General features: G+C 32.8%; 5 protein-coding genes across 5 annotated transcripts; 1 reads left to right on the top strand and 4 right to left on the bottom strand.

Moving 5' to 3' along the window:
* Positions 1 to 144: 144 nt before the first annotated feature.
* Positions 145 to 2,837, bottom strand: LOC101220462 (flavonoid 3'-monooxygenase CYP75B137). Its single transcript, XM_004147562.3, has 2 exons — positions 1,783 to 2,837; positions 145 to 930 (listed from the first exon to the last, which is right to left on the bottom strand). The coding sequence occupies exons 1-2, from the start codon at positions 2,722 to 2,724 to the stop codon at positions 292 to 294; spliced, it is 1,581 nt and encodes a 526-aa protein (XP_004147610.2). The 5' UTR covers positions 2,725 to 2,837; the 3' UTR covers positions 145 to 291.
* A 3,046-nt stretch (positions 2,838 to 5,883) lies between these two features.
* LOC101213303 (flavonoid 3'-monooxygenase CYP75B137) lies at positions 5,884 to 8,057 on the bottom strand. Its single transcript, XM_004147532.3, has 2 exons — positions 6,932 to 8,057; positions 5,884 to 6,626 (listed from the first exon to the last, which is right to left on the bottom strand). The coding sequence occupies exons 1-2, from the start codon at positions 7,847 to 7,849 to the stop codon at positions 6,003 to 6,005; spliced, it is 1,542 nt and encodes a 513-aa protein (XP_004147580.1). The 5' UTR covers positions 7,850 to 8,057; the 3' UTR covers positions 5,884 to 6,002.
* Positions 8,058 to 10,850: 2,793 nt separating this feature from the next.
* On the bottom strand, positions 10,851 to 13,350 carry LOC101213545 (flavonoid 3'-monooxygenase CYP75B137). Its single transcript, XM_011656484.2, has 2 exons — positions 12,305 to 13,350; positions 10,851 to 11,570 (listed from the first exon to the last, which is right to left on the bottom strand). Exons 1-2 carry the CDS (start codon positions 13,226 to 13,228, stop codon positions 10,950 to 10,952), a joined length of 1,545 nt encoding a protein of 514 aa, XP_011654786.1. The 5' UTR covers positions 13,229 to 13,350; the 3' UTR covers positions 10,851 to 10,949.
* A 2,302-nt stretch (positions 13,351 to 15,652) lies between these two features.
* LOC101213781 (geraniol 8-hydroxylase) lies at positions 15,653 to 17,540 on the top strand. The gene is made up of 2 exons (XM_004147534.3): positions 15,653 to 16,642; positions 16,738 to 17,540. Exons 1-2 carry the CDS (start codon positions 15,710 to 15,712, stop codon positions 17,356 to 17,358), a joined length of 1,554 nt encoding a protein of 517 aa, XP_004147582.1. The 5' UTR covers positions 15,653 to 15,709; the 3' UTR covers positions 17,359 to 17,540.
* Positions 17,541 to 21,859: 4,319 nt separating this feature from the next.
* Positions 21,860 to 24,627, bottom strand: LOC105435442 (protein ODORANT1). The gene is made up of 2 exons (XM_011656485.2): positions 24,144 to 24,627; positions 21,860 to 22,881 (listed from the first exon to the last, which is right to left on the bottom strand). Exons 1-2 carry the CDS (start codon positions 24,404 to 24,406, stop codon positions 22,368 to 22,370), a joined length of 777 nt encoding a protein of 258 aa, XP_011654787.1. The 5' UTR covers positions 24,407 to 24,627; the 3' UTR covers positions 21,860 to 22,367.
* Positions 24,628 to 25,223: the final 596 nt, after the last annotated feature.

A 25,223-nucleotide genomic window follows, 5' to 3' on the forward strand; every position in this document is an offset into this window, starting at 1 on the left:
AAACAAAAAAGATTTAGTATCCAATAAAAATCGTTTGAAAATCAGATATTACAATAATATATCAACACATGATAATTAAATAGAAATAACACACTATTAATAATAAAATATAAATCCAAATACAAATGATGATCACAAGCAAAATTAAAAGGAATTTATGGCTAATGACATTTAAGTAAATTCTTGATGAGTGACATTTTAGAAACCCGTACGTTTCTATACATATGCCAGTGCAGAAAATGTTGGATATTACAATGTAACATATTGCAATTATTTAATAATACACAGAGCCTACATCATATTATAAAGCTCCAAGTTGGAAAGCCTTGGTGTAGGAATAACAACCAAAGGATTCAACTTCTTACTGACAATTCCAAACTTTTCTTCCAAATCAAGCGTTGAACCCTCGGGTAATTTCCATTCAAATCCATGCAACAATGAAGCTAATATTAAAACCAACAACCTCTCGGCTAGAGGAATCCCCACACATAACTTTTTACCTGCTCCAAATGGACAAAACTCTATCTTATTGCCAGTAAAATCGTACATATTTTCATTAGATTCATTCAAAAATCTCTCAGGCATGAAGTCTAATGGGTTGTCCCAAATTTTAGGGTCTCTTTGGATGGCCCAAATATTGAAGTAGATAGTTGAGCTCTTTGGAATAGTGTACCCTTCGAGGGTGGTTCTTTGGTTAGTCGTCCGTGGCACTAAAAGAGGTACTGGTGGGTGTAAACGAAGTGTTTCTTTAATTGCTGCATCTAAATAATGTAATTTAGATAAGTGAAATTCTTCAACCATTTGGTTTAAACCCACAACTTTTGTTAATTCTTCTTTGACTTTCTTCATTATGTTTGGTTGTTGTATCAATTCTGCGATTGTCCACTCAATTGTAGTTGATGTTGTGTCTGTTCCTCCAATGATGATGTCCTATACAAAACCATTAAAAAGAGATCATAGGTTCTTAAATACATTGAACTACTTAATGTAAATTCAATAAAAAAATCAATTAGAGAAAAAGAACAGGAAAAAAAAAAAAAAGGGGGAAAAACCTCATACTCATCTATCTTTTTCTATCTCATAACAGTTATCAAGAGCTTGTTCAAAAAATTTATTCGAAGGAATGACTTTTAATATGTATTATAAATTGAAAATTGCCATAATTGAGATTCCATTATGAGAAAAAAATGATTGGGCACAAATGTAAAATTTTAACTCAAACAAAACCATACCAATTTGTTTTTATAGGAAAAAAAAACCTAATTTTTTAAACTAGGACAATATTTTAAAATTTTAAATTTTAAATTTGATTAAGAAGTCAAATATTATTAGAAGTGATAAAAGAAAAGGCAGGTATACTTGTCCTAAAATAATATAGCTCCACTCAGATAGAGCTTGCATTATCACAATTTTTTTTTAAAAAATAAATTACAAGAAAAATAAATTGTTTTTTAAAATTATATTTTAAATTACAATAAAATAAACTAAAATATTTACAAAATATAATAATGATAGAATATTAGCGTTTATCACTTATATATATATATATATATATATCGATACCTATTTATCACTAATAACATATAAAATTTTGGCATATTTATAAATATTTTAAATTTTTTATTTGTAATTTAAAACAACTTCGCTCATTATAATTATAATTTTGAACTAATTTTTAGAAATTGGAATGGTATGGATTTAAATAGAATCTAATAATCATTTAAGGGTAAAAAAGAGCATATTGGAATGGCAATGAAAAGATAAGTAATTGGGAAAGCATACGACTAGCAAAGCCTTGAGTTCTTTATCGGTAATGGACTCTGAACTATCCTCACCCTCCATAACCTCCAACAGTAACTGTAAAAACCCTCTGTTTTCCATCCCATCTCCTCCCCTTTTCCTCTGTTCTTCAATGGCAGAATTAAAAATCCCATCAAAAACATTCATCACCTTCTTCATCTTCCTCCCAATTCCCTGCAAATCTAACCCACCCAACACCGGAAATAGATCCGACAAATTTGGAGTTCCAAGCAACACCATCAGTTCATTCACCACTTCCATGAACTTCGCTTCCAAATCAGCCCCATCCACTCCGATCAGTCCCCTTGAGCCACCCCACGTCATCGCCATTACCGATTTCACAGCAGCCATCAAACTCAATTTACTGATATCAATTGGGGTTCCCGCCGATTCCAACACGCCTTTAATTATTTTTCTCACTTCTCGTCTTCGCAAAGGATACGACGCATCAAGATTTGATTTGCTAAGCATTTTTCGGGCAAAGATTTTTCTCAGCTTCTTCCAAATGCTCTCGTTCTGGCTGAATACAATATCGACTCCGCCGTAGGTGGCAAGAAGAGCGCTGACGGTGGCATCTCGGTTGTCGAAGACAGTTTCTTGGTGACGGAGGACTTCATTGACGGAGGAAGGGGAGGTGAGAACAACGCAGAGCTTAGTTCCGAGGCGGAGCTTGAAAATTGGGCCGTACATTTTGGCCAAATTGTTGAATGTGTGGTGGAGATTGGTGGATAAAAATGGAAGATAACCGAGCAGGGGCAGGCCACGGGGGCCTGGAGGCAAAGGGGGATGCTGGAATTTGGATTGGAGCCATAAGAGAGCAAAAATGAAAAGGAAGAAAAAAAGAAGTGCTGTTGAAATTTGACTGTGTTTGTTGAAATCTAAGGACCAAAATGAGAAGAGGAAGGGAATTGAGAGTGTCGGCATTGCTATGGGTTTTAGAAATGATTATTGAAGAGCTCCATAATATACCGATGAAAATTTAAAACTATTTGAAGAAAATACAAATACATAGATGCATCACTGTATGTTACTATCTCTTTTTCATTCCACTGATTACTATCTCTATCTCGTTATCATATAAACATTAGTTTCTATTTAATTATGTTATCTAATTGTTAATGATATACTAATTACTGTTTCATTCGTGTTTTTGATATCTACTATACTATACTGTCAATAATACAATTGTTGACATAACTACTATATAATATATTCGTTATCAATAAGGGACGTTTGTGAATGATATTGATTGTTATCTAATTGTTATTTGATCAATATCCAAATCAAGTTGCCAATAAAACTAATTGTTACCTATGTTCCATCCAAAACAAGTTGTTAATGATACAGTATTGTTATCTAATTTATAATGATAGTGATTTGATATTTCATTTTTATTTGATATTAGTTGTTATCTAATTGTTATATTATGATTCTTTTTAATATGGCTAGAGTGTGAAATATGCACCATACAAAATTAATGGTGTAAAATATCTAGATTTGAATGGTATGGAATATGTAGATTTTTTAAAAATTAAATATGATATGCCAAACATTTATTTATTTCTTAGGTTCTTTTATTGCCACCCTTAACACGTTTCTAAAGATTCAAGATTCAACATTCTTTAAAATTTAAAATTCAATAATGAAAAATGCCTAAAAATATTGAAATATCTACAAAAATGAGGTATAGTTTGAAGGGAAGGGAGTGTTAACCGAAGAGTTTTTTTATTATTTATTCCTTAGTACATTTCTTTTTTTATATAGTTAAATTTAGTTTAGCTAAAATTTGACGGGACTTGCATTTGCAAAAATGGAAAGATAAGTTAAAGTAATTAAGTTCATATTAGATACTTTATTATTTGCAAAAATGACAAAAACGAAGTCCAACTCACACATCAAGAGGTAAAATGTCACAAATATCATCGTTACTAATATACGTTTGATACACTTTATACACGTCTGATACACCTAATACACCCCTTGATACACCTGATATATTTAATTGATACATTTGATGCACTTGATATTCTTTGATACACTCGATGTCTTTTGATACACACATGAAACATTACTAATATATGTTTGATACACCAGATACACTGCATATATATTTAGTACTCTTCACTTATACAATTGATTGATTAAATGCACTTGATATACTTGAAGTCCTACTTATACACTTGATATACTATTGATATACACTTGTAAACTTGATTCATATACTTGATAATGATTCACTTTATTGATATGCTTTAACAATATATTGTTGATATACTCGATAATGATACACTGAGTTACATTATTCATATACTTAATAATACTCTAACGAATTGCATAAATTTTGAAAAAATAAAATTCACGTAGTCAGTATATTAACCAACTAATACATATAATATAAGTATATCACAACACTGATATACGAAAATGAGACAAAGTAAAACAAAAAATTAATGTAAAAAAATAAAACAAAATCATTTGGAATAAGATTCAACTCAAAATACACATCGAAGAAAGTAAAAAAAAAAATCATAAATGAAGTTAAATTACTCTAATCAACAACCATTATATTATATTTCATATTGTAATTATTGTACTGTTGGTATTTTAAAATTAAGATTAAGGCAGAAAAAATAAATAACTTTTATAGTATAAGAATAAACAAACAATTAGGGTATTAAAAAGTGGAAGAATAAATAAATAAAGAATAGGACATTAAAAATAGGAAGAGAAATAAGTTATTGAATAGTAGTTTAGGAATAATAACAAATTTAAGATGGAGAAGTGAAAATTTTGTCATATTTGCAAAATTCTAAAAGAATATGTTATAATTGCTATAATATATTCTCAAAATGTTATCATATGTAATTGTCCTAAAAAAATTATTAAGAAGGCTCATGTCACTCTATTTTTAAATTTGCTACTTTGTAATTGACATGAATTGATAATTCTATAATTATCGTCTAATAACAATATCATTAATTTTGTCATATTCGCAATATGCAAAAAAATATGTGTTATGAGCTGTCTTTTTCTAAATGTTCTTGTCATTCGATGCAATTTTCCAACTTTTATTTTATGTTTGATATTTTCTCGCTCCATGCTAATTTTCTTAATTAAGTCAAAATTGTATAGTTTAACTTTTGAAATATAACCCATTTTTTATAAAAAAAAATATAGTATTCAAATTTCAACAATTGCTCAATTTCTTCCCACACATTAGACGTTAATTTATCAAACATTAACATTTTGAACGTTCTATTGTTCAGCTCCCACCAAATGCCCTCTAATGCTCCACCAAAAAATTTGTTTGTCTTCTATGTTGTTCTAGGAGAGTTAAAAAAAACTGATAATTTGACTAACTCGGATTATTCAACCCAAATCGTTAGAGTTGGATTGCGTTGAAGTTTATGTTGACTTAAGTTGGATTATAAAATTAGAGAAAAAAACAAGTTGAACGGGGTTGGATTAACCAGACGAAACCCGATTATGTGTATATATCTAAACCTAAAATCTAAAAGTAAACTTTCTCTACTTGCTATATATATATATACATGTCGCTTTGCACCTTAAATGACAATTTGTTCATCTTCCATCTTAAAAAACAATAGGTAAATTTGTCTAAACTACGAGGAGATAGAAAAAAAAATGAACATGCCAATCCAACTCCAACAAATTGCATTGGGTTCCTCCTGCACATTGAAGAGATAAAGTTTATTTTTTACTAACCCAAATAGTTTAGCCCACTTATGTACAACTTACCTTGTTTCCAACTATATACTGTTGTTTAAATGTGGTTTAATGGTTGGAAATTTATCATTAAATGGTAATTAAACCGAATGGTTTCTTTTTCCTTAATCATCTCATCTGCTGAGCAATTTCGGTTGATTTTTAAAATATTGAAATTTGAGACTTTGTGTAGTCATATTTGATTTTCCAAAATTGCATTTTTATACATTTCACTAAAATTTCCAAACTAAAAAAGCACCGGTGGACGGTGGTTGGCCATTCCCCCAAATATCATATATATTATTGCTTCATCTTGTTATAAAATGTGCAAAAGCTAAAAGAAAAAAGTGATCGATCTAAATTTCAAAATGAGAACTTACTTTATTTCTCTTGAATTCGACATGGTGTACATCAGTCTATAACGATAGTATCACAGTGGGACTGTGGGAGCATATATATATATATACTTTGATCGCTTATTGATACAGAGTGGGATCAGCTAGCTTTGGCGTTGGAATGAGAACAAGAGGAGTCTTCATTTTCAAAACAATCCCAAATTTCTCTTCAACTTCAATCTTCCCATCACCTTCTTCCAATTTCCAATCAAATGAATGCAAAAGTGTAGCAAGCATATACATTACCATTCTTTCCGCCATTGCTATCCCTGCACAGTTTCTTCTCCCAGATCCGAACGGGAAGTAACGAAAATCGTTCCCACTGAAATCAAACTTACCATTCAAGAATCTCTCTGGGTCGAACTCCAATGGATTATCCCAGTTTTTGGGGTCTCGCTGAATTGCCCATACGTTGATGAACACTCGAGAGCCCTTTGGGATTGTGTAATTGGAGACGATGGCGGTCTCGCTTGGGCAGTGCGGCACGAGCAGAGGTAGAATCGGGTGTAAACGTAATGTTTCTTTCATTACAGCTTTGAGATACGGTAAACTATGAATGTGGGACTCTTCCACGATGTTGTCTTCTCCGACCACGGCTACGACTTCTTCTTGTGCTTTCTTTAGAGTTTTCGGGCTCTTTAACATTTCTGCCATCGCAAACTCAACTGTATTTGACGATGTGTCCGTCCCGCCAATCACCATATCCTGTCCCCCCACACAGGGCATTTCATTATTGCACTTCCAGAGCTCTTAAATCACCCGATTAATTGAGAATGAAATAAACATGGCTTAAATACATATGACTTCGTGTACCACAATCCGTGTTAACGTTCTGATGAATATATCTTTTCTAACATCAAAAGTATGTATAATAAATGTTAGAAGTTTGATCTTTTAGTACACACATGTTATGTATAAAAAATAATGTTTTCTTTCTTTAATTATATTGTTCAACTTTAGTTTTAGAAATTAAAACAAATATATCGTTTTTGAGGGTTGAAATTAGTTACCATGAGCAAGGCTTTAAGGTGGGTCATGGTGAGAGGAGTCTTGGATTCTTCTTCATCCTTTACCTGAAGTAAGAACTGCAAGAAATCATTCTTCTTCACACTCCCGCCCTCGTCTCCGCCATCAATTTTCAATCGTTGATCTATCATTTTCTCAAAAATGCTATCAAATCTCGGAGCAAGTTCACGCATCTTCTTCTCAATGCCTTGGAGATCAAATCGAGCCAAGCTCGGAAAAAAATCCGAAACATTAGGCAGCCCCAACAGCTCCGTCATCTCCGAAACCGTCTCTCTAAACTCCGCTGCAAGACCATCCCTTTGCTCCCCTTCCACTGACCCACCCCACAACATGCTCGTAACCACATTGAATACGGTCAGAAACCCCTGCTCTCCTACGTTCACCGCCGTCCCAGCTCGCGCATACAAGTGAGCCACCGTGTTTCTCACCTCTTTACGGCGGAGCTCGTAGACACTATCCAAAGTGGCGTTGCTTAACATCTTGACCACACAAACTTTCCTCAACATTCGCCACTTAGGTCCATACGGAGTCCAAACTATGTCGGAACCACCGTACGACGCGGCTCTCCCGGCTTGGGGAACATCACGATTGGCAAACGTGACATCGTGGTCTTTCAACACTTCACGTACCACGGACGGTGAATTTATGATTATGCCGATTTTTCTGCCGAGCTGAAGCTTGACTATTGGGCCGTATTTTTGACCTAGTTGAGCGAAGTAGGTGTGAAGTTCGGGGTGGAGAAAGGGGAGGTTTCCGAGGAGTGGAACCCCGCGAGGACCCGGTGGGAGGGGGACGCGCAGGCGGGTGAGTCTTAGGTAGAGGAAGATTAGAAGAGCGGCGAGAAAAGTGAAGAAGAAGTGAGATTGGTCAAAGGAGAAAAAATTGGAGGTGGGATTTTCCATGGGGGAGTGTAGAAGGAAGAAAGTTGGGTAAAAAGTTATGTAGTTGTTGTTGAAGGCCGGCAAAAATAAAAAAGTGGTGGAGATGAGACAGATGAGGAATATATGGCTCTGCCCTGAGTTTCAGAAGGAATCATCAGTTTAGTCTCCTCAAAGGACAAGAAGAAGAAATGAAAAAAAATCAAAATCTTGTCAAGTGGCAATTGTTCTTTACTTTTCTCTTATTGTGTTTTACATTTACACTATTATTTTGGTTTGGATTGGTCTTCCATCAATCACAATCCACTAAAATTATATAATAGTAATCATCAATTATTATAATAGGATAACTGCACAACCCACACTATTCGACTCATATTATATAAATTGAGTTAGATTGAAAAAGTTGATTTTTTTTGGATTGGGTTGAGTCTCATGTTGGAGAAAATTCGATTCAATCCAACTCTATCCGAATTAATATATATATAATTTATTTAATAAACATTTAAAAAATTTAGGTCTCCTCTCTCATTTGGCATTCCTCTATTCTCAGTTGTCCTCTCTCCCATGATGCATCTCTTCTCTTCTCACATCTCCGACTCTCCTCCATTCCTCTCTTCTCCATTTGTGTGTTTTCCTCTCTTCTCAGTTCTCCACTTCGTGCCATCCGTCAAATCTCATCTTCGTAGTGATAGAAATAGCAAACATGCGCAGTGGAATAAATATCGAATTTTACTCTAATTGCAACTAAAACTTTAGTGATTAACAAACATTAGAACCCTAAAATGAAACAAAAATAAGGTTAATAGAAATCTCACATTTAATGTTTTTTATTGTCGTAATCTCGTCACATATTTCAAACCGAGACTACCAATAGTGTTGACCCGCTATTCTCTGAACTTATAACTGAGTTGTAGGACTCAAACGATGGAGAAATAGAGAAAAAGATGAATTTAGGAGGATGAACTTGGCTTTGAGAATTTGTGGAGAGAAAATGTGTTTGGGTTTGATTTTGTAATTGATTTTGCAATTCCAAATTACAAAATCAATTTCACCCAAAACAACAACTAAAATTCATTTGCTAATCCATTCCTTTTATAATTAAGCTATATGCAAAAATTGCATGTAGTGAGCTTCCATTCTTCACACTTGGCATATCACCAAGTAAGTGTCTCACATGCATGAAGCCATTTGTTAATTACACGCAATGTGCTTCTAAGGGTAATATGGTAATTTGACATTTAAAAAGTTGAAAGTCAACATTTTGATTTTTTACCATTTTATCCGTCTTGACTCATTTCTACTTTTTGAGTATGAGTTCACATTATTCATTTTTCCAAAATTCAAATTACGTTTGAATATAAAGTCGGTCAAAGTTTAAATTTTTAAAATCAAAAGTTAACATTTTGACTTTTTACAACTTTAACTTTTTTCATCAATTCCGAGCTTTCAAATATAAATCCATATTCATATTCTTAATATTTAAATCATATTTAAACATGAAGCTCTATATTAAACTTATAACTGACAGTTATATCAAATATATTTGTTGGTTTATCTCTCTTTATCTAATTCGAATTATGTAAATTATTTCATCATAATGTTCTAAGTTGACTCCTTGTGAGCTAGCGGGAGAAGCTATTGAACCTATAAATCATGAGCTCTAACGATCTAAGATTAATTGGCTAAACTCTCTAAACCGAGTTAATCAACATTCGTTAACTAACGGGTCATTCCAAGTTTCGTAGTTGCACTCCTCTCACTATAGATATATTTGTGTCCATGTGATATAACTATGATAAGTAAGTTAATATTTTACGGGTTGTTCATAATCTCGGTTGAGTCAATGTACTGTTTTACCCTAGATATTATATCTTGCTCCTTAAGTCCTACTGATTCACTATTGAACAATTGGGTTAAGGTCCAACCACTAAACCAAATCCCTCTTGGGCCAACAAGAGGGTGGAGCCCCTTGCTCAAGACTTGGATTCAGTCAATAAGGAAACAACCTATCTACTACCCTTAAAACGGGTACGAGTGAATTCCATTTTGCACCTTATGTTAGCAGCTATTCACACGATCTTACCCCTAAAATGGGAGGTTTATTGGGCCAACACTAATGAGTTGCCCTCACCTATGCAGATCTAAAGATAATCTTGTGTGAACAAGAGTTCATAGTTAGCTCAAGATTAATATTAACTTACATTTTATATCTATAAACGAAATATAGTTAGTTTTACAAAGTTAACAGTGTTATAATTTAAAAGTGACTATTTCATAGTTCTAGTTTTATATAAACTCTTTACATAGGATGCCCCAACTTTCATATCTTTACATGAACGATTTAGGATCACATCGTTTATACTAACTACAAAGCGGGTCGCATTCATAGTGTTCCCTGAATAAGGTGTCCAACTGTATTTGTATACTATAGACTATTTAGGCTATACACTTGAACTTGATCCACTTTTCAAGTTTACTTAATAATAGTCTCGGATCCTTAGTTTATAGGCTTTAAGACTATAGTATTAATAACGATTTCATTGAATAGAATATAATTACAAATTACGAGTTTTAGGACATAAATTTGTTAGATCTCAGTCTTGTCCCTTGCGTCATCCGTCAGATCTGAAATCTCATCTTCGTAGTTTGTCTAACTCTTCACCGTCTCCTCCCTCTCCTACCCTCTGTCAGATCTTAGTATCCTCCCTCTCCTCCTCGTCCGTCTCTCGCTTCGGTCTTCTCGATCATCCGTCTCCTCAGTCATTAGAACAATGGATTGAATTAAGAACAAAATGTTTTTCAATAATACATTTCCTTTTAAATACTTTTTTGAAAACAAGTTTAAAATTTAAACATTTAATGTCTTGTTAGACTTTTTTATAATTGTTTATACGTGAATTTGGTTGTTAAAAAATTCTTCAAAATAAATTATTTATTAAATGGATTTTAAAAAAATGCATTATTTTAATTTATCAAATACTACTACATTTTTCAAAATAATTTTTTTTACAAAATTAAATCCTTTAGAATTTCAACCCAACACGCTGAAGCTCACGATTTTATTTGAAATTTGAGAAGTTTTGAATTAGGAACAACAATGGCGGAAGAAAAGCCAATTTGTTCACTGATACAGAGTAGGGTCTGATAATCTAGGCGTGGGGATGAGAACAAGAGGCTTCTTCATCGTTAAAACAATCCCAAATTTCTCCTCAATTTCAATCTCTTCACCTTCTTCCAATTTCCAATCGAACGAATGCAAAAGCGTAGCAAGCAAATACATTACCATTCTTTCCCCCATGGCAATCCCAGGACATTTTCTTCTACCAGATCCAAATGGGAAATAACGAAAATCACTCCCACTGAAATCCAATTTACCGTTCATAAACCTCTCTGGGTCGAACTCCAATGGATTCTCCCATTCATTGGGGTCTCGTTGAATGGCCCAGACGTTGACGAACACTCGAGAACCCTTTGGAATTGTGTAATTGGAGACGACGGTGGTGTCGCTGGGGCAATGCGGCACTAGCAGCGGCAGAATTGGATGAAGACGCAATGTTTCTTTCATTATGGCTTTGAGATATGGCAAACTCTGTATATGGGATTCTTCAACAATACTCTGTTCTCCAACCACGGCACGGAGTTCTTCCTTTGCTTTCTCTGCAACTTTTGGGTTCTTCATCATCTCCGCCATTGCGAATTCAATGGTGTTTGAGGATGTGTCTGTTCCACCAAACACCATATCCTGCTCCAAAAACATTGTCCCCTTCTTTAGAGTCGATTCAAATATGTTTACAAGAATGTGGCAGTTCTCCTCTACTATGAATCAACCATTTTGAAAAGTTGAATGTTTTTCAGAAATCTTTTCGTTTTTTTCATCTTCTTGTTTTTGCTTTCCAAAATTAAATTTATTTTGTTTTCTAAGAATAGAAATTGTAATAAAGAGAACATTTACGAAATATATACACTTAAAAAGATTAAAAAGGAACAAGATGGGTGAAATTTAATTTTCTAAAATTAAAACTTAAAAAGCAAATGATTATGAAAGGATGGACAAAGTAGAAGTTGATATAAGAAAATATATATGGACCGTAACAATAAATATAGATGGACCATAACAATAAAGATACTAACCGGCCAAAGTAATTGCTAACTTCTCCATCACATCTATAATTTGGACTTTTTTTCATAAAATAATTGATTCAATCAATAGTTACTGATTTTTTTTCGAAGACAAACACTAATTATTCATATATTATATCAAGTAAAGAAGGTTGTTTAATTAATGATTAGGCATAGCTTATTTTCATATTACAATTTTCGTTAACAATATAATATTAAACAAAATAAGAACAATCCAATCGGCTGTTGAATATTTTTCGTGGTTAAAGTAAATGTAGATGATGGAATACTATAATATATATATACAAAAAAAAAAAAGTTAAAAATTTCTAGATGATGGAAGGTGAAAATACATACCATTAGCAAGGCTTTGAGTTGAACCACTGTGAGAGGTGTTTGAGAATCGCTTTCATCTTTGACTTTTAATAAAAACTGCAAGAAATCATTTTTATTTCTACTCCCTTCTTCATTATTCGTCATTCTCAATCGTTCATCAATCAACTTTTCAAAAATAGTGTCCAATTTAGGGAGAAGCTTAAGCATTTTCTTCTCAATTCCTTGAACATCCAAACAAGCCAAGCTTGGAAAAAAATCAGAAATATTAGGTTTACCCGCTAACTCAGTCATGGCTGAAACCATCTCTCGAAACACAACTGCAACGGCAGCCTTTTCCTCCCCTTCCATTGTCCCACCCCACAACATACTCGTAATCACGTTGAAAACTGTAAAAAAAACCTGCTCTCCTATCTTTACCGTCGACTCAGCTCTCTGATACAACTGAGCCACTGTTTTCCTAACCTCACTACGACGGAGCTCATAAACCATGTCCAAACTAGCATTGCCAAGCAACTTAATTGTACAAACTTTTCTCAACATACGCCACTCAGGTCCGTATGGGGTCCAAGTTATGTCAAAACCGCCATATGTGGCAACTCGGCCCGCTTGAGGAACATCACGATTAGCAAACGTGATATCATGGTCCTTTAATATTTCACGTGCCACTGATGGTGAATTCACGATTATACCAACCTTTCCACCGAGTTGGAGCTTTACAATTGAGCCGTATTTTTGGCCTAACTCCATGAAGTAAGTGTGAAGATTTGGGTCTAGAAAAGGCAGGTTTCCAAGCAGCGGAACACCGCGAGGACCTGGTGGCAACTGCAAGCGGGGCTGCGAAAGTTTGACATAAAGAAAAATGAGTAGAAACCCGGCGAAGAGGGCAAGAAGAAAGCCGGTTTGGTTATTGGGATTATAGGAATTGAGAGTTTGAAGAAATTCCATACTGGATTGATAATGAAGACTCTGCCTAAGTTTAGTTTGTAGATTGTTGATATATAAATATAAAAATTAGAGTATGATAGGATATGATTGAATTGAGTGTGTTGGTGTTTCACAATCAAATGTGTGCCCATGTTGATGACACCCTCATATATAAAACAGGCCGAGAAATGTTTGAAAACTCTTCTGAACAATCATTCAATAAATGTACTAATTCATAATAGTTCATAATTATTTAATGTACTTTATATAACTACTTTCCCAACCATTATTAGAGTGGGAATCCAACGTTTAGGATGTGAAGAGATGCCATGTTTATTTAATTTAATTTTTATTTGTTTAGATAGCCTCCTCAAAAGTTTGATCTTGACACCTAACCAATAAATTTAAAGTATCCACATCTACAGCAATATATTACAAAAAGTTGTAAATACACCCAAACTTTCCATAGTCTATTAAATATAAAAGTTAACCGATTAAGAGGAAAAATGTGGCAAATTACAAATTTGATCCGTGAAATTTAGATCAATTTGTTTATATTTGATTTTTTGTAATCGAATAACTTTTAATCATACTATAATTCAGGGTTAGATATCCTTTTATCCAACTCAGAACTATTCATATTCGTCTTATCGTTAAAAGACAATCGTCACAGTCTAAGGGCTTATCTAATTCAAATTCAATCGCACGTCCCGGCCTATTTCTCAATTTCGTGATAATAATGTCAAAATCTTTCCACCCAAAATAGATCTTCACACCTAGTAATTTAAAGCTAATAACGTCCTCTTGTTCATCCTCAATCTCTATAAGCAAGATGTAATGGTACATGAGTCGATTGAAAACCAACTTAATATCCAAAGAAATGTTCAAACATGGTTTTCCTAAGCAAATACATACACCTAGGTGTTAACTTGTTTTTAATGGCCGAGAAAGTCTTTGCTAGGTGTGAATAAAAGGCATCTGCCAGACAAAAAACACCCATATAACAAAACAAAATAAGTAATATGTCCTAAAACTCGAGCAATCTCGAGTCAAATCTCAATTGAGAATAACATGAATTAACAATGGAACTCAAGCAACATGGCACGAAGATGCCACGAGATAAGGGTTTTTATATACATTTTTTGATGTATCTCGACCCAATCTTGGGCAAAATCATCCCCAAGATTACCCCACAAAATGCATATGAAAAGAAACAATTCTTGGTACTCATTCAACAAATCTCGAGGTAATTTCATCAATCTTGACTGAGATTAATATTCTTCATTTACACGAGTTCATATTGATGAAATTGTCGAGATTCATCAAAAGAAACCACGTGCATTAACTTAAAATTTGGTTATATATCCAACTACAATAAAAAAACCAACTATTTTTCCATCGACCTCAAATGTTACAAAAAAAAAACAGTATGACTGAACTTAAAATTCAGTCCTAAGCTATGAAATCGTTCAAAGTAAATTACCTTCACATATTTAAGCTTAAGGATGACTTCTTGAAATTTAGGCGTGAAAAAGGAGTCAAATCTCTTCAATTTTGGGAGCAAACATGTTTCGCCTCCACCGAAATGAGCATAGGGTTTACGGTTTACAAATATCAAACGTTTGAGCTTTCAAGAGTATTTTGATCATTTGAGAATATCCTTTATTTTGAAATTTAAAAACAAAACTCAAAATCTCGGTACCAAGTTCGGCCAAGATGGACCGAGTAATGACGTTGAAACGATTTTTAAAATTTTGAGAAGAATCCTGAAATTGACTGAGGAAAACAAATTTACGTTTTTTTTTAAATGTGATACTTTTGGCTTTTGAAATGTTCACTAAAGTGTGGTACTTTAGTCAAAATTTGTACTTCATATAGGGGTGTAAGAATAACTCGAGAAACCTGAAGAACTCAAACTACCCAACACATATTATAAGAGTGGATTTGATTATTTTAAATTTAGGTTGGGTTGAATTTTTTTTTTATTTTTTTGGGTTGGGTCTAAGGTTTGAAAATTTTGATTCAACCCAACCCAAGCGGAATTATTGATATTATATATGTTTATACTAAGTTTTATAAATAATAGTTTGAATATTTTTTTATTTTGGAAGTTTGGTACATATTTGTCTCCCTCTGAAACCAATACCAAATAGGAAATGTTTTAAAACTTTTTGTTAAAAACTTTTTGATAAAGATTATTGTATTAATGTTGTAGTTTAGAGTAATAAATATAAGAAATAGAAAAAAAAGGTATGCAATCAAGTCACTAAACCTAACCCAATTTGGCATCTCCATTATTGTAACCCTCGACCCCATCTTAAATTTCAACTGACGAACACATATTTATGATATCCCAAAACAGAAATACGGATAATCATGCATGTGGTACACATACCACAGCTTTCGTCATCCACAAATACTTCAACTTTTCTTTTCTATTGGTTATTAAAAGCCCTTTAGAGTAAAGCATCTCTTTCTGTCTCAATTCCTTGTTATTTCTCCATGGCACTCACCTCCAACTTCCTTCATTCTCTCGATTTCTTTGATCCCAATAACAAAACCCACTTTCTTCTCACTCTCTTTGCCGGTTTTCTACTTCTTCTCTATGTCAAATTTTCGCGGCGGCGCATCCACCTACCACCGGGTCCCCCCGGCGTTCCTCTCCTCGGAAATCTGCCGTTTCTAGACCCTGAACTTCACTCTTACTTTACGGAATTGGGCAGAAAGTACGGCCCAATTGTTAGGCTGCAATTGGGTGGAAAGATTGGTATAATCGTCAACTCATCATCCCTTGCACGTGAGGTGTTAAAGGATCACGATATCACTTTCGCCAATCACGACGTTCATGAGGCTGGTCGAGCCGCCACTTACGGCGGTTCTGACATAAGTTGGGCCCCCTACGGACCCGAATGGCGGATGTTGAGAAAAGTTTGTACGATCAAGATGCTTAGCAACGCCAGCTTGGACTCTGTATATGAGCTCCGCCGTAGAGAGGTTAGAAACACGGTGGCTCATTTGTACAGGCGAGCTGGGTCGGCGGTGAACGTGGGAGAGCAGGGGTTTTTGACGATTTTCAACGTGGTTACGAGCATGTTGTGGGGTGGTTCAGTGGAAAGCGATCAAAGCAGGGATAACATTGCGGCTGAGTTTAGAGAGACGATTTCAGAAATAACTAAGCTTCTTGGTCAGCCCAATGTCTCCGACTTCTTTCCGAGTTTAGCTCGTTTTGATCTTCAAGGAATTGAGAAGCAGATGGTTAAGCATGTCCTGAAATTGGACACCATTTTTGAAAAGATGATTGATGAACGAGTGAGAATGAAAGACGTTAATGAGAGTGTAAAGAAAAATGATTTCTTGCAGTTCTTATTAACTGTCAAAGACGAAGGCGATTCCAAAACTCCTCTCACCATGGTTCAACTTAAAGGTTTACTAATGGTAAGAATTTTTTGCTATACAAAATTTGAGTATAGATATTAACAGGGGTTGATATTTTAAAGTATAATGAATGATATTGTGACTGTGGGGCGCAGGATATGGTGACTGGTGGAACAGACACATCCTCAAACACAGTTGAATTCGCAATGGGGGAAATGATGAAGAACCCAAAAATCCTAGAAAAAGCAAAGGAAGAACTTTGTGCTGTGGTTGGAGAACAGAGGATGGTAGAAGAATCCCATATACAGAGTTTGTCATATCTTAAAGCCGTAATGAAAGAAACGTTGCGTCTCCATCCAATTCTGCCGCTGCTAATTCCACACTGTCCCAGCGAGACCACCGTCGTCTCCAATTACACAATCCCAAAGGGCTCTAGAGTGTTTGTCAACGTCTGGGCAATCCAACGAGACCCTAATGAATGGGAAAATCCATTGGTGTTCGACCCAGAGAGGTTCTTGAATGGTAAATTCGATTTCAGTGGGAGTGATTTTCGTTATTTCCCATTCGGGTCCGGCAGAAGAAACTGTGCAGGGATAGCTATGGCGGAAAGAACTGTAATGTATTTGCTTGCTACGCTTTTGCACTCATTCGATTGGAAATTGGAAGAAGGTGAGAAGATTGAAGTAGAGGAGAAATTTGGGATTGTTTTAAAGATGAAGAAGCCTCTTGTTCTCATCCCAAGGCCTAGACTATTAGACCCTACTCTGTATGAGTAAACAAATTGGCTCTGCTTCCGCCATTGTTGTTTTTAACTTAAAGCTTGCAAATTATGTGTACTCTCATATAAAAACCGGGAGGTCTATTATAAGATTAATTGAAAATTAAAACTTTATAATAATTGTATTGACTAATTAATAGTAGTAGCATTAGAAATAAAAGAATGCTAGGTTGTACGATATTAGAGGTGCTTATTATATGGATGATAAAGATGTATACAATGGGTTGAAGTTAGGATTGAGAGGTATGAACAAGCAAACAACGCTGAGTTCTACTTCCAGTAAAGCGGAAGAGGCAATCCAGAAAGAAGAGGTTTATTAAAGGAGAGTTAGAAAGGGAAGAAGAGTTGGCGGATTTTCTTGGTCTCGTCTTTTATTAAAGGAAAGTTGGTTTGTTCCTGAAGACTGAGTTTTGAAATAAATGAGATATTCAGGATGTGAGTGGATTGGGCTGATTTGGAAAAATTTGTGGTGAGACCCATAATAATAATAATAATAATAATAAATTTAAAAATAATAATTTAAATGGGATGAGACCCACTTAACAGAAAGCATCTCTTTTTTTTCAATTTCTTTTTAAAATAACCACTTTTTCCAAATCAACCCTCTTTAGCCAATATATTTTCCCATAATAATTGGGTCATAAGAAAATAATAATAATAAATTCCTTCCATAATAATTTCTCACTCCATCTAAATTTACCTCTACACTCCCTCCAATTGTTCCAAGTCAAATCTTTTCGGAAAAAAGCTAACCATAACATTTTTTCTATGCTACAAATTATAATTAAAAACTTTGCTTGAAATAACCTAAGTAAGAAATTAGGGTTTCATACATCTCTTTGCCATAGATTTTTCCTTTTGTTTACCTGTCAACTCAGGTCATGCATCCAATCTCTTTCTCTCTATCTCTCTATTTCTCTCACGTCCCCTTTCTCCATCTTGTTCTTTCTCGCACATCTCTCTCGTCTTCTCTCACATCCTCTCTCTTTCTCAACAACAATCAACAATAGTGAGCCTCTCCTTCGACCCACAAACTTTGACAAACACCGCTTCAACTATTGCTCCAACCTCAACGATGTGACCCACTCCATGAACACGACAAGAGCTTCTTTCATCTGTCATTGTATTATATATATGTGTAGTAATGGGCAAATCAAGTTTGACCCAACTTGACCCAAAGTAGTCAATTCAAGTTGCTATTGTCCATACATACTAAAGTAAAGATGGACCAGACTTTGAGGAAAATCCAAAACTCAATTAACTCATTTACCTCCAATCAAAAGTGTTATCAATTACATGGGGCATGTTAGTTTATGTAATTATAATAGATAGCAATTTTATGAATAATAATTAAATATATAATAATATTTTTGAAAAAGTTATAAATATAACCAAGTCCATTATTTTTCTATATTTATAATTTTTAAAAATATTACTATATACTTAATTATTTTAAATTTAATTAGTGGGCAACTAAATTAGTATTAGTTGTAAAGGATGACAATTATCGTAAATTTGCCCCTGACAATTATGAAACCTAATTTATAGTTAAGACCATATTAGATAGAAATTCAAGGTTAGGCCAAGGCCCAAGCGAATCCATTTGGACGGAGCCAGCCCAAGCTTCGAAAGCTAATAGTCTAAGCCATCCCTCCTTGAACTTGAGAAATTGTAATATTTATTACCTAAACTAAATACATATAGGGACAAAAAATACCCAACATATTTATTTAAGAAAAATACTCATAACACAATTAAGTCTTATTCTAATTGTGACTAGGTCATAATGCTCAAACATGACGTATTTTACTTCAACTATTTAAGACATTTACTTTCCACTAAAATATTATAGGTTTAAATTTTCTATAAACCAAGTTTTTTAACTCAAAATATATAAAGTCCCATAATAGCATTTCCGTTACAAGGTATATAAATTAGGTGTCTAATCATTACCTTGTAAATTAACCTCATACCCAAATTTGTTATTTTGTTTACTTTCTTTTAAAATGATTATAATTAATGGTTAATTTTAGAAATAATGATGATGTATATAGCATTTTTTGTTAAAAAAAAAAAAAAAAGCAAATATAACAAAATCTATATTAAATCGAAATTTGGATCGCCAACCTTCTTCTGCATGGCATGTTTAACTCTGGAGTTCCTATAATTGAGACACTGAAAATGAAGAAGTATCTTGTTAGTATAAATATTAACTTTTATTTCTTTTATGTATAATTTTAACCTTATTTTTATATGTACTAATAATTTCTTTCATTTAGATGTGATACTAGTTCATTCATGTTCCTTTCTAAACTTAGACGTTACCATCTATTAGTGATAGATCAGTTATTTGCAACATGATCTATAAGTGATAGACTTCTATCATTGAATAGACTTTGATAGATTTTACCATATGTATAGATTTTTATATATTTGATTATTTTAATTAGTTTGAATTTAATTACTATATTTGCTTCTTTTTTTTTTTAAGTATAAACAGTTGCATAGTTTTGTTACTTTTTTGTAGGCCCATTTGCTTAATCAAAGAACATGGAGCCATTTCATATATTTTAAACCATAACCCAATTTCAATTATTAATAAACATTCCACTTGCTAATTAACAATTATCCTCTTCTTTTTTTTTTTTTTCCCTTAGGCCACACCATTTTAATTAGCACTTAAGAGATGAGAGAATCTTAGTTGAGGTGTCCACCAATGGAACTCATAAAAAGAACTTTTGGCATGTTTCCCTCTTTAATAAAAAAAATATGATCTTTTTCATTTGTTAAAAAAAAAAATGTTTATAATATGGTCCCAACTTAATTTTACAAATATTTAACTCTAATACGTTGGTGAATTAATTATGTTATCTTTAAAAACCTTTTTGGTTTACTTTAAAGAAATGCTATGTTTGTTTTTGTTGCATCGATGTAAGAATATCCAACTTCTTTAAACAATTAGTCATACTTTTACATCTTTGTGTCATACAATAATAATTAAGGAAATAAATAATTTAAATAATTATGGGTACTTTTTAGGTAGGGTTTTATGAAGATTTTATACTATAGAAAAGAGAGGGAGAAATTGGAATTATAAAATTGTTGAATGTCCCATAAAGTTATTGGTGATGTGAAAAAAATGATAAGAAAGTACAAATAATAGAACAATATGAATATTTAATATTAAAAGCTTTGGAAAATAAGAGATGGAAGTTAGGGAAATGATGTATAATTATATTTCATGACTATAAATGAGAGACATATGGGTATTTCATGAATATTCCTTATTTCTAAAAAGTTTTAAAAAGCTTGAATTTAATTTCTTTTTCATTTTTAAATTTAAAATATATTATAAGAAAATACACTCGAAATAATTATTTAAAAAAACGAACTTGTTGATAATAAATAATTACAATTGACGTGACAATTTATGGAACATATATGGCTCCTAAGTATGTAAAAAAATAATAATAATCATTTCTAACTAATTACTTTGTTCTAAAATATAACATTAGAATCATTTACAAAGTCATAATTGTTATATTGTCTTTGTTTCAATTTACATAACTAACGCTATAAATTATCATATTCTATATATTAGTTATCGTCATATTCTATATATTAGTTATCGTCACGTTAATTTTCATTAGATAGATTTTCAAATGTTATATAAGTTTTAAGTGGAGAATGAAATAAAAAATTAATAATAAACACAAAAAAAGTGTTCATTCTTACTTGTGGACCGTCTCTCATGAACACACTTATATATGGGGTTAGTTTCTTTCTAAGCAATCATTCTAAAAGCCAAATTGGTTTAGAGCTCATTTTGCCAAAAGTCCAACTTTAGTTAGTAACTCATTATTGCTTTATATAATGAAAAATCAAATTTCTCTCTCTTTGTATTATCAACATACGTTCCACTAAAAAAATGAGGGAACACACACTTTGAAAAAGAAAATCGAACTTTCTTTCATCAAGTTCACCACTATCGTAGCACAATAATGATTCCATCAATAAAAATAATCTATTGCTCTTTGATTCTCACCCTAAGGAACAATATTTTATTAAAAAGAACAATTTTTTTTAAAGAAAAAGCAGAAGTGCACGTAAGAAAGATAAATAAAAAGCAACATAGGCATTAACATAACTTTGTTGATTATATATATTCAAATAGATTTAAAAAATTAAGTTAAATTGCAGCTTTGTCTCTTTGAATAAAGAAAAATATCATTCAAATTTAGTTTGAAAAACTCGTTTCAAATAGTTAAGTTTAAATTTAGTTTGTATGATTGAGAATGGTTTTATCCAATTTATATATGAGAGAACTAAATTCTAATTAACTTTCTCACAAGTCAAGAGGATCAAATTTAGAAAAGATTGGTAAGAAACATTTGGTGGCCAATTTATATAATTAAACAAAGAAAAAAAATGAGAACAATATATATAATTTATGTATACAAAGAGTGTGAAGATTGATTTAGACAAGAACACAAGAAAAGTAATGAAGAACCTTATCCATTAATTTGTGTGTGTCTATAGCTCTGATCATTTTATTAATTATTGGGAGAATAAATACAAAGGTTTTACAAGGGAGTTTAATTTGAAAGTGCTACTAAGAGACAAAAATACATAAATAAAACCATATGCATGGGTGGCTCTCTCTACACACTTTACAGAAACTTACAATGTTTGTTGAAACATAAAAACAATATCACATGTTAATGACTCATGTTTTGATGTCACTTTTGTTCTTTTCTTTTGAAATCATGTTTTGGTTCATGTTTTCAAAACCCAATAACTTAGCTTCAACCTCCAAAACCCCTCCCCTCATAATCTATTCTTAATAAATTACCCAAGAATAAACACATTAACCCTTTTTCATGTACATGGTACTTTGTAACATGTCCATATTAAATACACCATTTGTTTTTTCATTGAAAAAAGAAGGAAGTTTTTAATCTTCACTATGATTTTTTGTTTGTCTTTGCTGCCCCTTTCTCTCTTTTTCTAGTGCTTCCCTTCCATTTCTGTTGTGTTGATGGCTTTTATTTCAAAATCATTAAAACAGTCAAACCCGAAATCGTGGATGCCAAAGTCTTCACAATCAAGAAGCCAAGAGCAATTCTCTTCCCACAAAAAATTGGCTCCATTTGAAATGGGTGGGTTATTGTTCCAAAGTGCTTCTTCATCAATCCAGAAAGAAGTGTTTGTTATGAAAGAGGATTCATGGTTGTTGTTGCTGCTGCTGAGGTTGTTATCCAGAAGAAAGGACGACTCATCAGTGGTCACCGAGCTGCTATTCTCCATCGTCGGCGGGGAGCTCGAGCTGTCCAAAACGGTGTTGTTTTCGGTCTTGGTGTTTGAGGATTGGTTTTTCTCATTCTCTGGTTGCTTTTGGATGGGTTCGTGGGTAACTGGATCGATTCCCATCTTGATAAGCTTCTTCTTTATGTGCGTGTTCCAATGGTTCTTTATCTCATTATCTGTTCTTCCCGGTAATCTAGCTGCAATCTTCGACCATCTGAAACCATCGATTGTAATCCTCGTTAACATTAAAATCGAAATAATTGAAATTATAAATAACAAAACGACTTTAAATACAAACAAGAAATTATTCAAAAAAAACTACTACAGTGCAACTCATAATTTTGAAGAGTTAAATGTACAAGAGAGAAACTGTACAATACTATCTCAAACCCTTACATATTAACAACCATAAAAAATAATTCTTAGTTGGCTGCTAGAGTTAGTTGTCCTAAGCTTTTTGTAACATAGACTCAACAATATCAAACATAGAAATGTATAGGTATATAGTGCAAGCTAATTAATATCGTTGAGATAACGATTCTTTTCTTTAAAAAAAAAATGAAATTGTCATAAGTGACAGCGTGTGAAATAGTTAAAATGACATCGCCATGATGTGATAGAGTTATAAGACTTGAGTTTTCAAAAATGGTTGCAAATCAGCTAGCAACCAAATATTAGTCTATGCAAATTTATTTAAAAGCTATATTATACAGCCAGGTTGTGATGGTGAAATTGAATATTTTTAGATAATAAAAATGAAAATAAGAAAATACCTAAAATTATTGGTAGTCTTGTAGGTAGGATATGTAGAAAGAAAGGAAACTCCACTTGTCTTAAACTAAAAAAAGATTAAAAAAACAAGGTGCTCTTTTCATAATAATAATAATTTTAAGAAATTAATTTCTTTTCACTATTTTTTTTTTGTTATATATAGAATTGAAAAGTTATTCTTTTATATATATAAATAAATTTAAAATATATGGCTTTGCTGCTGTCTTTAAAAACTTTCTGGCTCCACTTTCTTTCATAGAGAAAATATTTGTTACCTAACATAATTAAGTTTTTTGTACATAAAAAAAAAAAAAAAAGGTATTGTTTCCAAAAATTATATTTCTTCAAACTCTTTGAAATCCCACCTTAAATCACGCCAGGATTTTGAAACAAAAATGAATAGGAAACGACAGAAAAAGAAAAGTAAAGTAAAAACTATACATTGAATACATCATTAATATACAAATTTAGAAATATTAACCTGACGTTATGCTTCTCTCAATTTGAATCAATGCTACCTTAATACCGAAGTTTTGTCTTTAATTTCTTTCCTACACATTACTTGAAAATGTGCAACTCATCTTCTTTATCAAACTTAAAATTCAAGAAAAGAATCTTTAATCAAAAGGGGTATTAAAAAAAAAAAAAAAACTAAAACTTTATCCAAAAAAATTGAATTAAAATATAATTATAAACCCTCCCAACCTATTTCCAAGACGAGCATGAAGATCAATCACCAATTGCTCCTCAGTATCAGTGAGAAGGCCTCTTTTAAGGTCAGGACGGAGATAATTAGTCCAACGAAGACGGCAGCTTTTGCCGCAGCGGCGGAGGCCAGCGAGCTTAGGAACAGCCCGCCAACAGCACTGACCATTAGTGAGTATGAAGTTGATGAGTTTCTTGTCTTCATCAGCAGTCCAAGGGCCTTTTTTAACGCCAAGTTTGTCGCAGCAAGGTTGTCTGCCCATTTGGATGGTTGAGGCTTTTCTTAATTCACAAACACAGTTGGTGGGCGATTTAAGTTGAAAGCCAAAAACGCAAAGGGGTTTAGAAGATGGGAGAATTACCCCAAAAGCATGAAAAGGCTAACACAGTTTTATATAGGAAAAAGGTTGTTTTCTTTTTTTCTTTTTTCTTTTTCTTAAATTCTTTTTTTCTTCTTCCTGTTTGTGGTTTGTGTTTGTTCTAAGGCTTTTACGTTGGAACAGCTTAATATATACTACAAAAAATGCACACGCATGAAAGGAAGAAGATTTTGGGGTCCACCATTTTTGGCATTGAAAAGGACTTAGGACCTACAATATATATGGTAGTCTTCTCATGCGGTTTGTTCTACAAAATGGACATCCCATGACCCAATACCATGCTTACACATCTAAAATCAATAAATATATATGTCTCCCTTTTTTAAAAAAAAAAATTTGTTTAATCCCCTCTTCATTTTTGTTCTATGCTTTTAACTCTAGTTTATTTTGGTCCGACTAAAATGGTTAAGTTTTAAAAATATAAGGACAAAAATGATCTGTATGGAGACTTCCATACGTATGCAAATCAAAATAGTATTTAAAACTTGGTATATGTAATTTTATTGTAGTTTGACTGAAAGTTTTCGATAGTTTCAACATGGTTAAATTCACAAATTGTTAACATTTACTCACTCAAAACTCCTAGCTCAACGTCTCATCAGTGAATTGGATTATTGTAAGTTCACTCTATAATTTGACATACTCCAAGTATTAAAATAGTTATTATTTTCAACTATTATAACTTACGGTTAACTAAATA

This window comes from Cucumis sativus, chromosome 5, assembly GCF_000004075.3.
Source record: "Cucumis sativus cultivar 9930 chromosome 5, Cucumber_9930_V3, whole genome shotgun sequence".
Lineage (NCBI taxonomy): Eukaryota > Viridiplantae > Streptophyta > Magnoliopsida > Cucurbitales > Cucurbitaceae > Cucumis > Cucumis sativus.

Coding starts and splice junctions, on each gene's coding strand:
- LOC101220462 (XM_004147562.3), bottom strand. CDS start 2,724: ATGCCGACACTCTCAATTCCCTTCCTCTTCTCATTTTGGTCCTTAGAT. Junction 931..1,782: donor AACTCAAGGCTTTGCTAGTC/GTATGCTTTCCC, acceptor GGTTTTGTATAG/GACATCATCATTGGAGGAAC.
- LOC101213303 (XM_004147532.3), bottom strand. CDS start 7,849: ATGGAAAATCCCACCTCCAATTTTTTCTCCTTTGACCAATCTCACTTC. Junction 6,627..6,931: donor ACCTTAAAGCCTTGCTCATG/GTAACTAATTTC, acceptor GTGGGGGGACAG/GATATGGTGATTGGCGGGAC.
- LOC101213545 (XM_011656484.2), bottom strand. CDS start 13,228: ATGGAATTTCTTCAAACTCTCAATTCCTATAATCCCAATAACCAAACC. Junction 11,571..12,304: donor AACTCAAAGCCTTGCTAATG/GTATGTATTTTC, acceptor TTTTTGGAGCAG/GATATGGTGTTTGGTGGAAC.
- LOC101213781 (XM_004147534.3), top strand. CDS start 15,710: ATGGCACTCACCTCCAACTTCCTTCATTCTCTCGATTTCTTTGATCCC. Junction 16,643..16,737: donor AACTTAAAGGTTTACTAATG/GTAAGAATTTTT, acceptor TGTGGGGCGCAG/GATATGGTGACTGGTGGAAC.
- LOC105435442 (XM_011656485.2), bottom strand. CDS start 24,406: ATGGGCAGACAACCTTGCTGCGACAAACTTGGCGTTAAAAAAGGCCCT. Junction 22,882..24,143: donor CATGCTCGTCTTGGAAATAG/GTTGGGAGGGTT, acceptor CGATGGTTTCAG/ATGGTCGAAGATTGCAGCTA.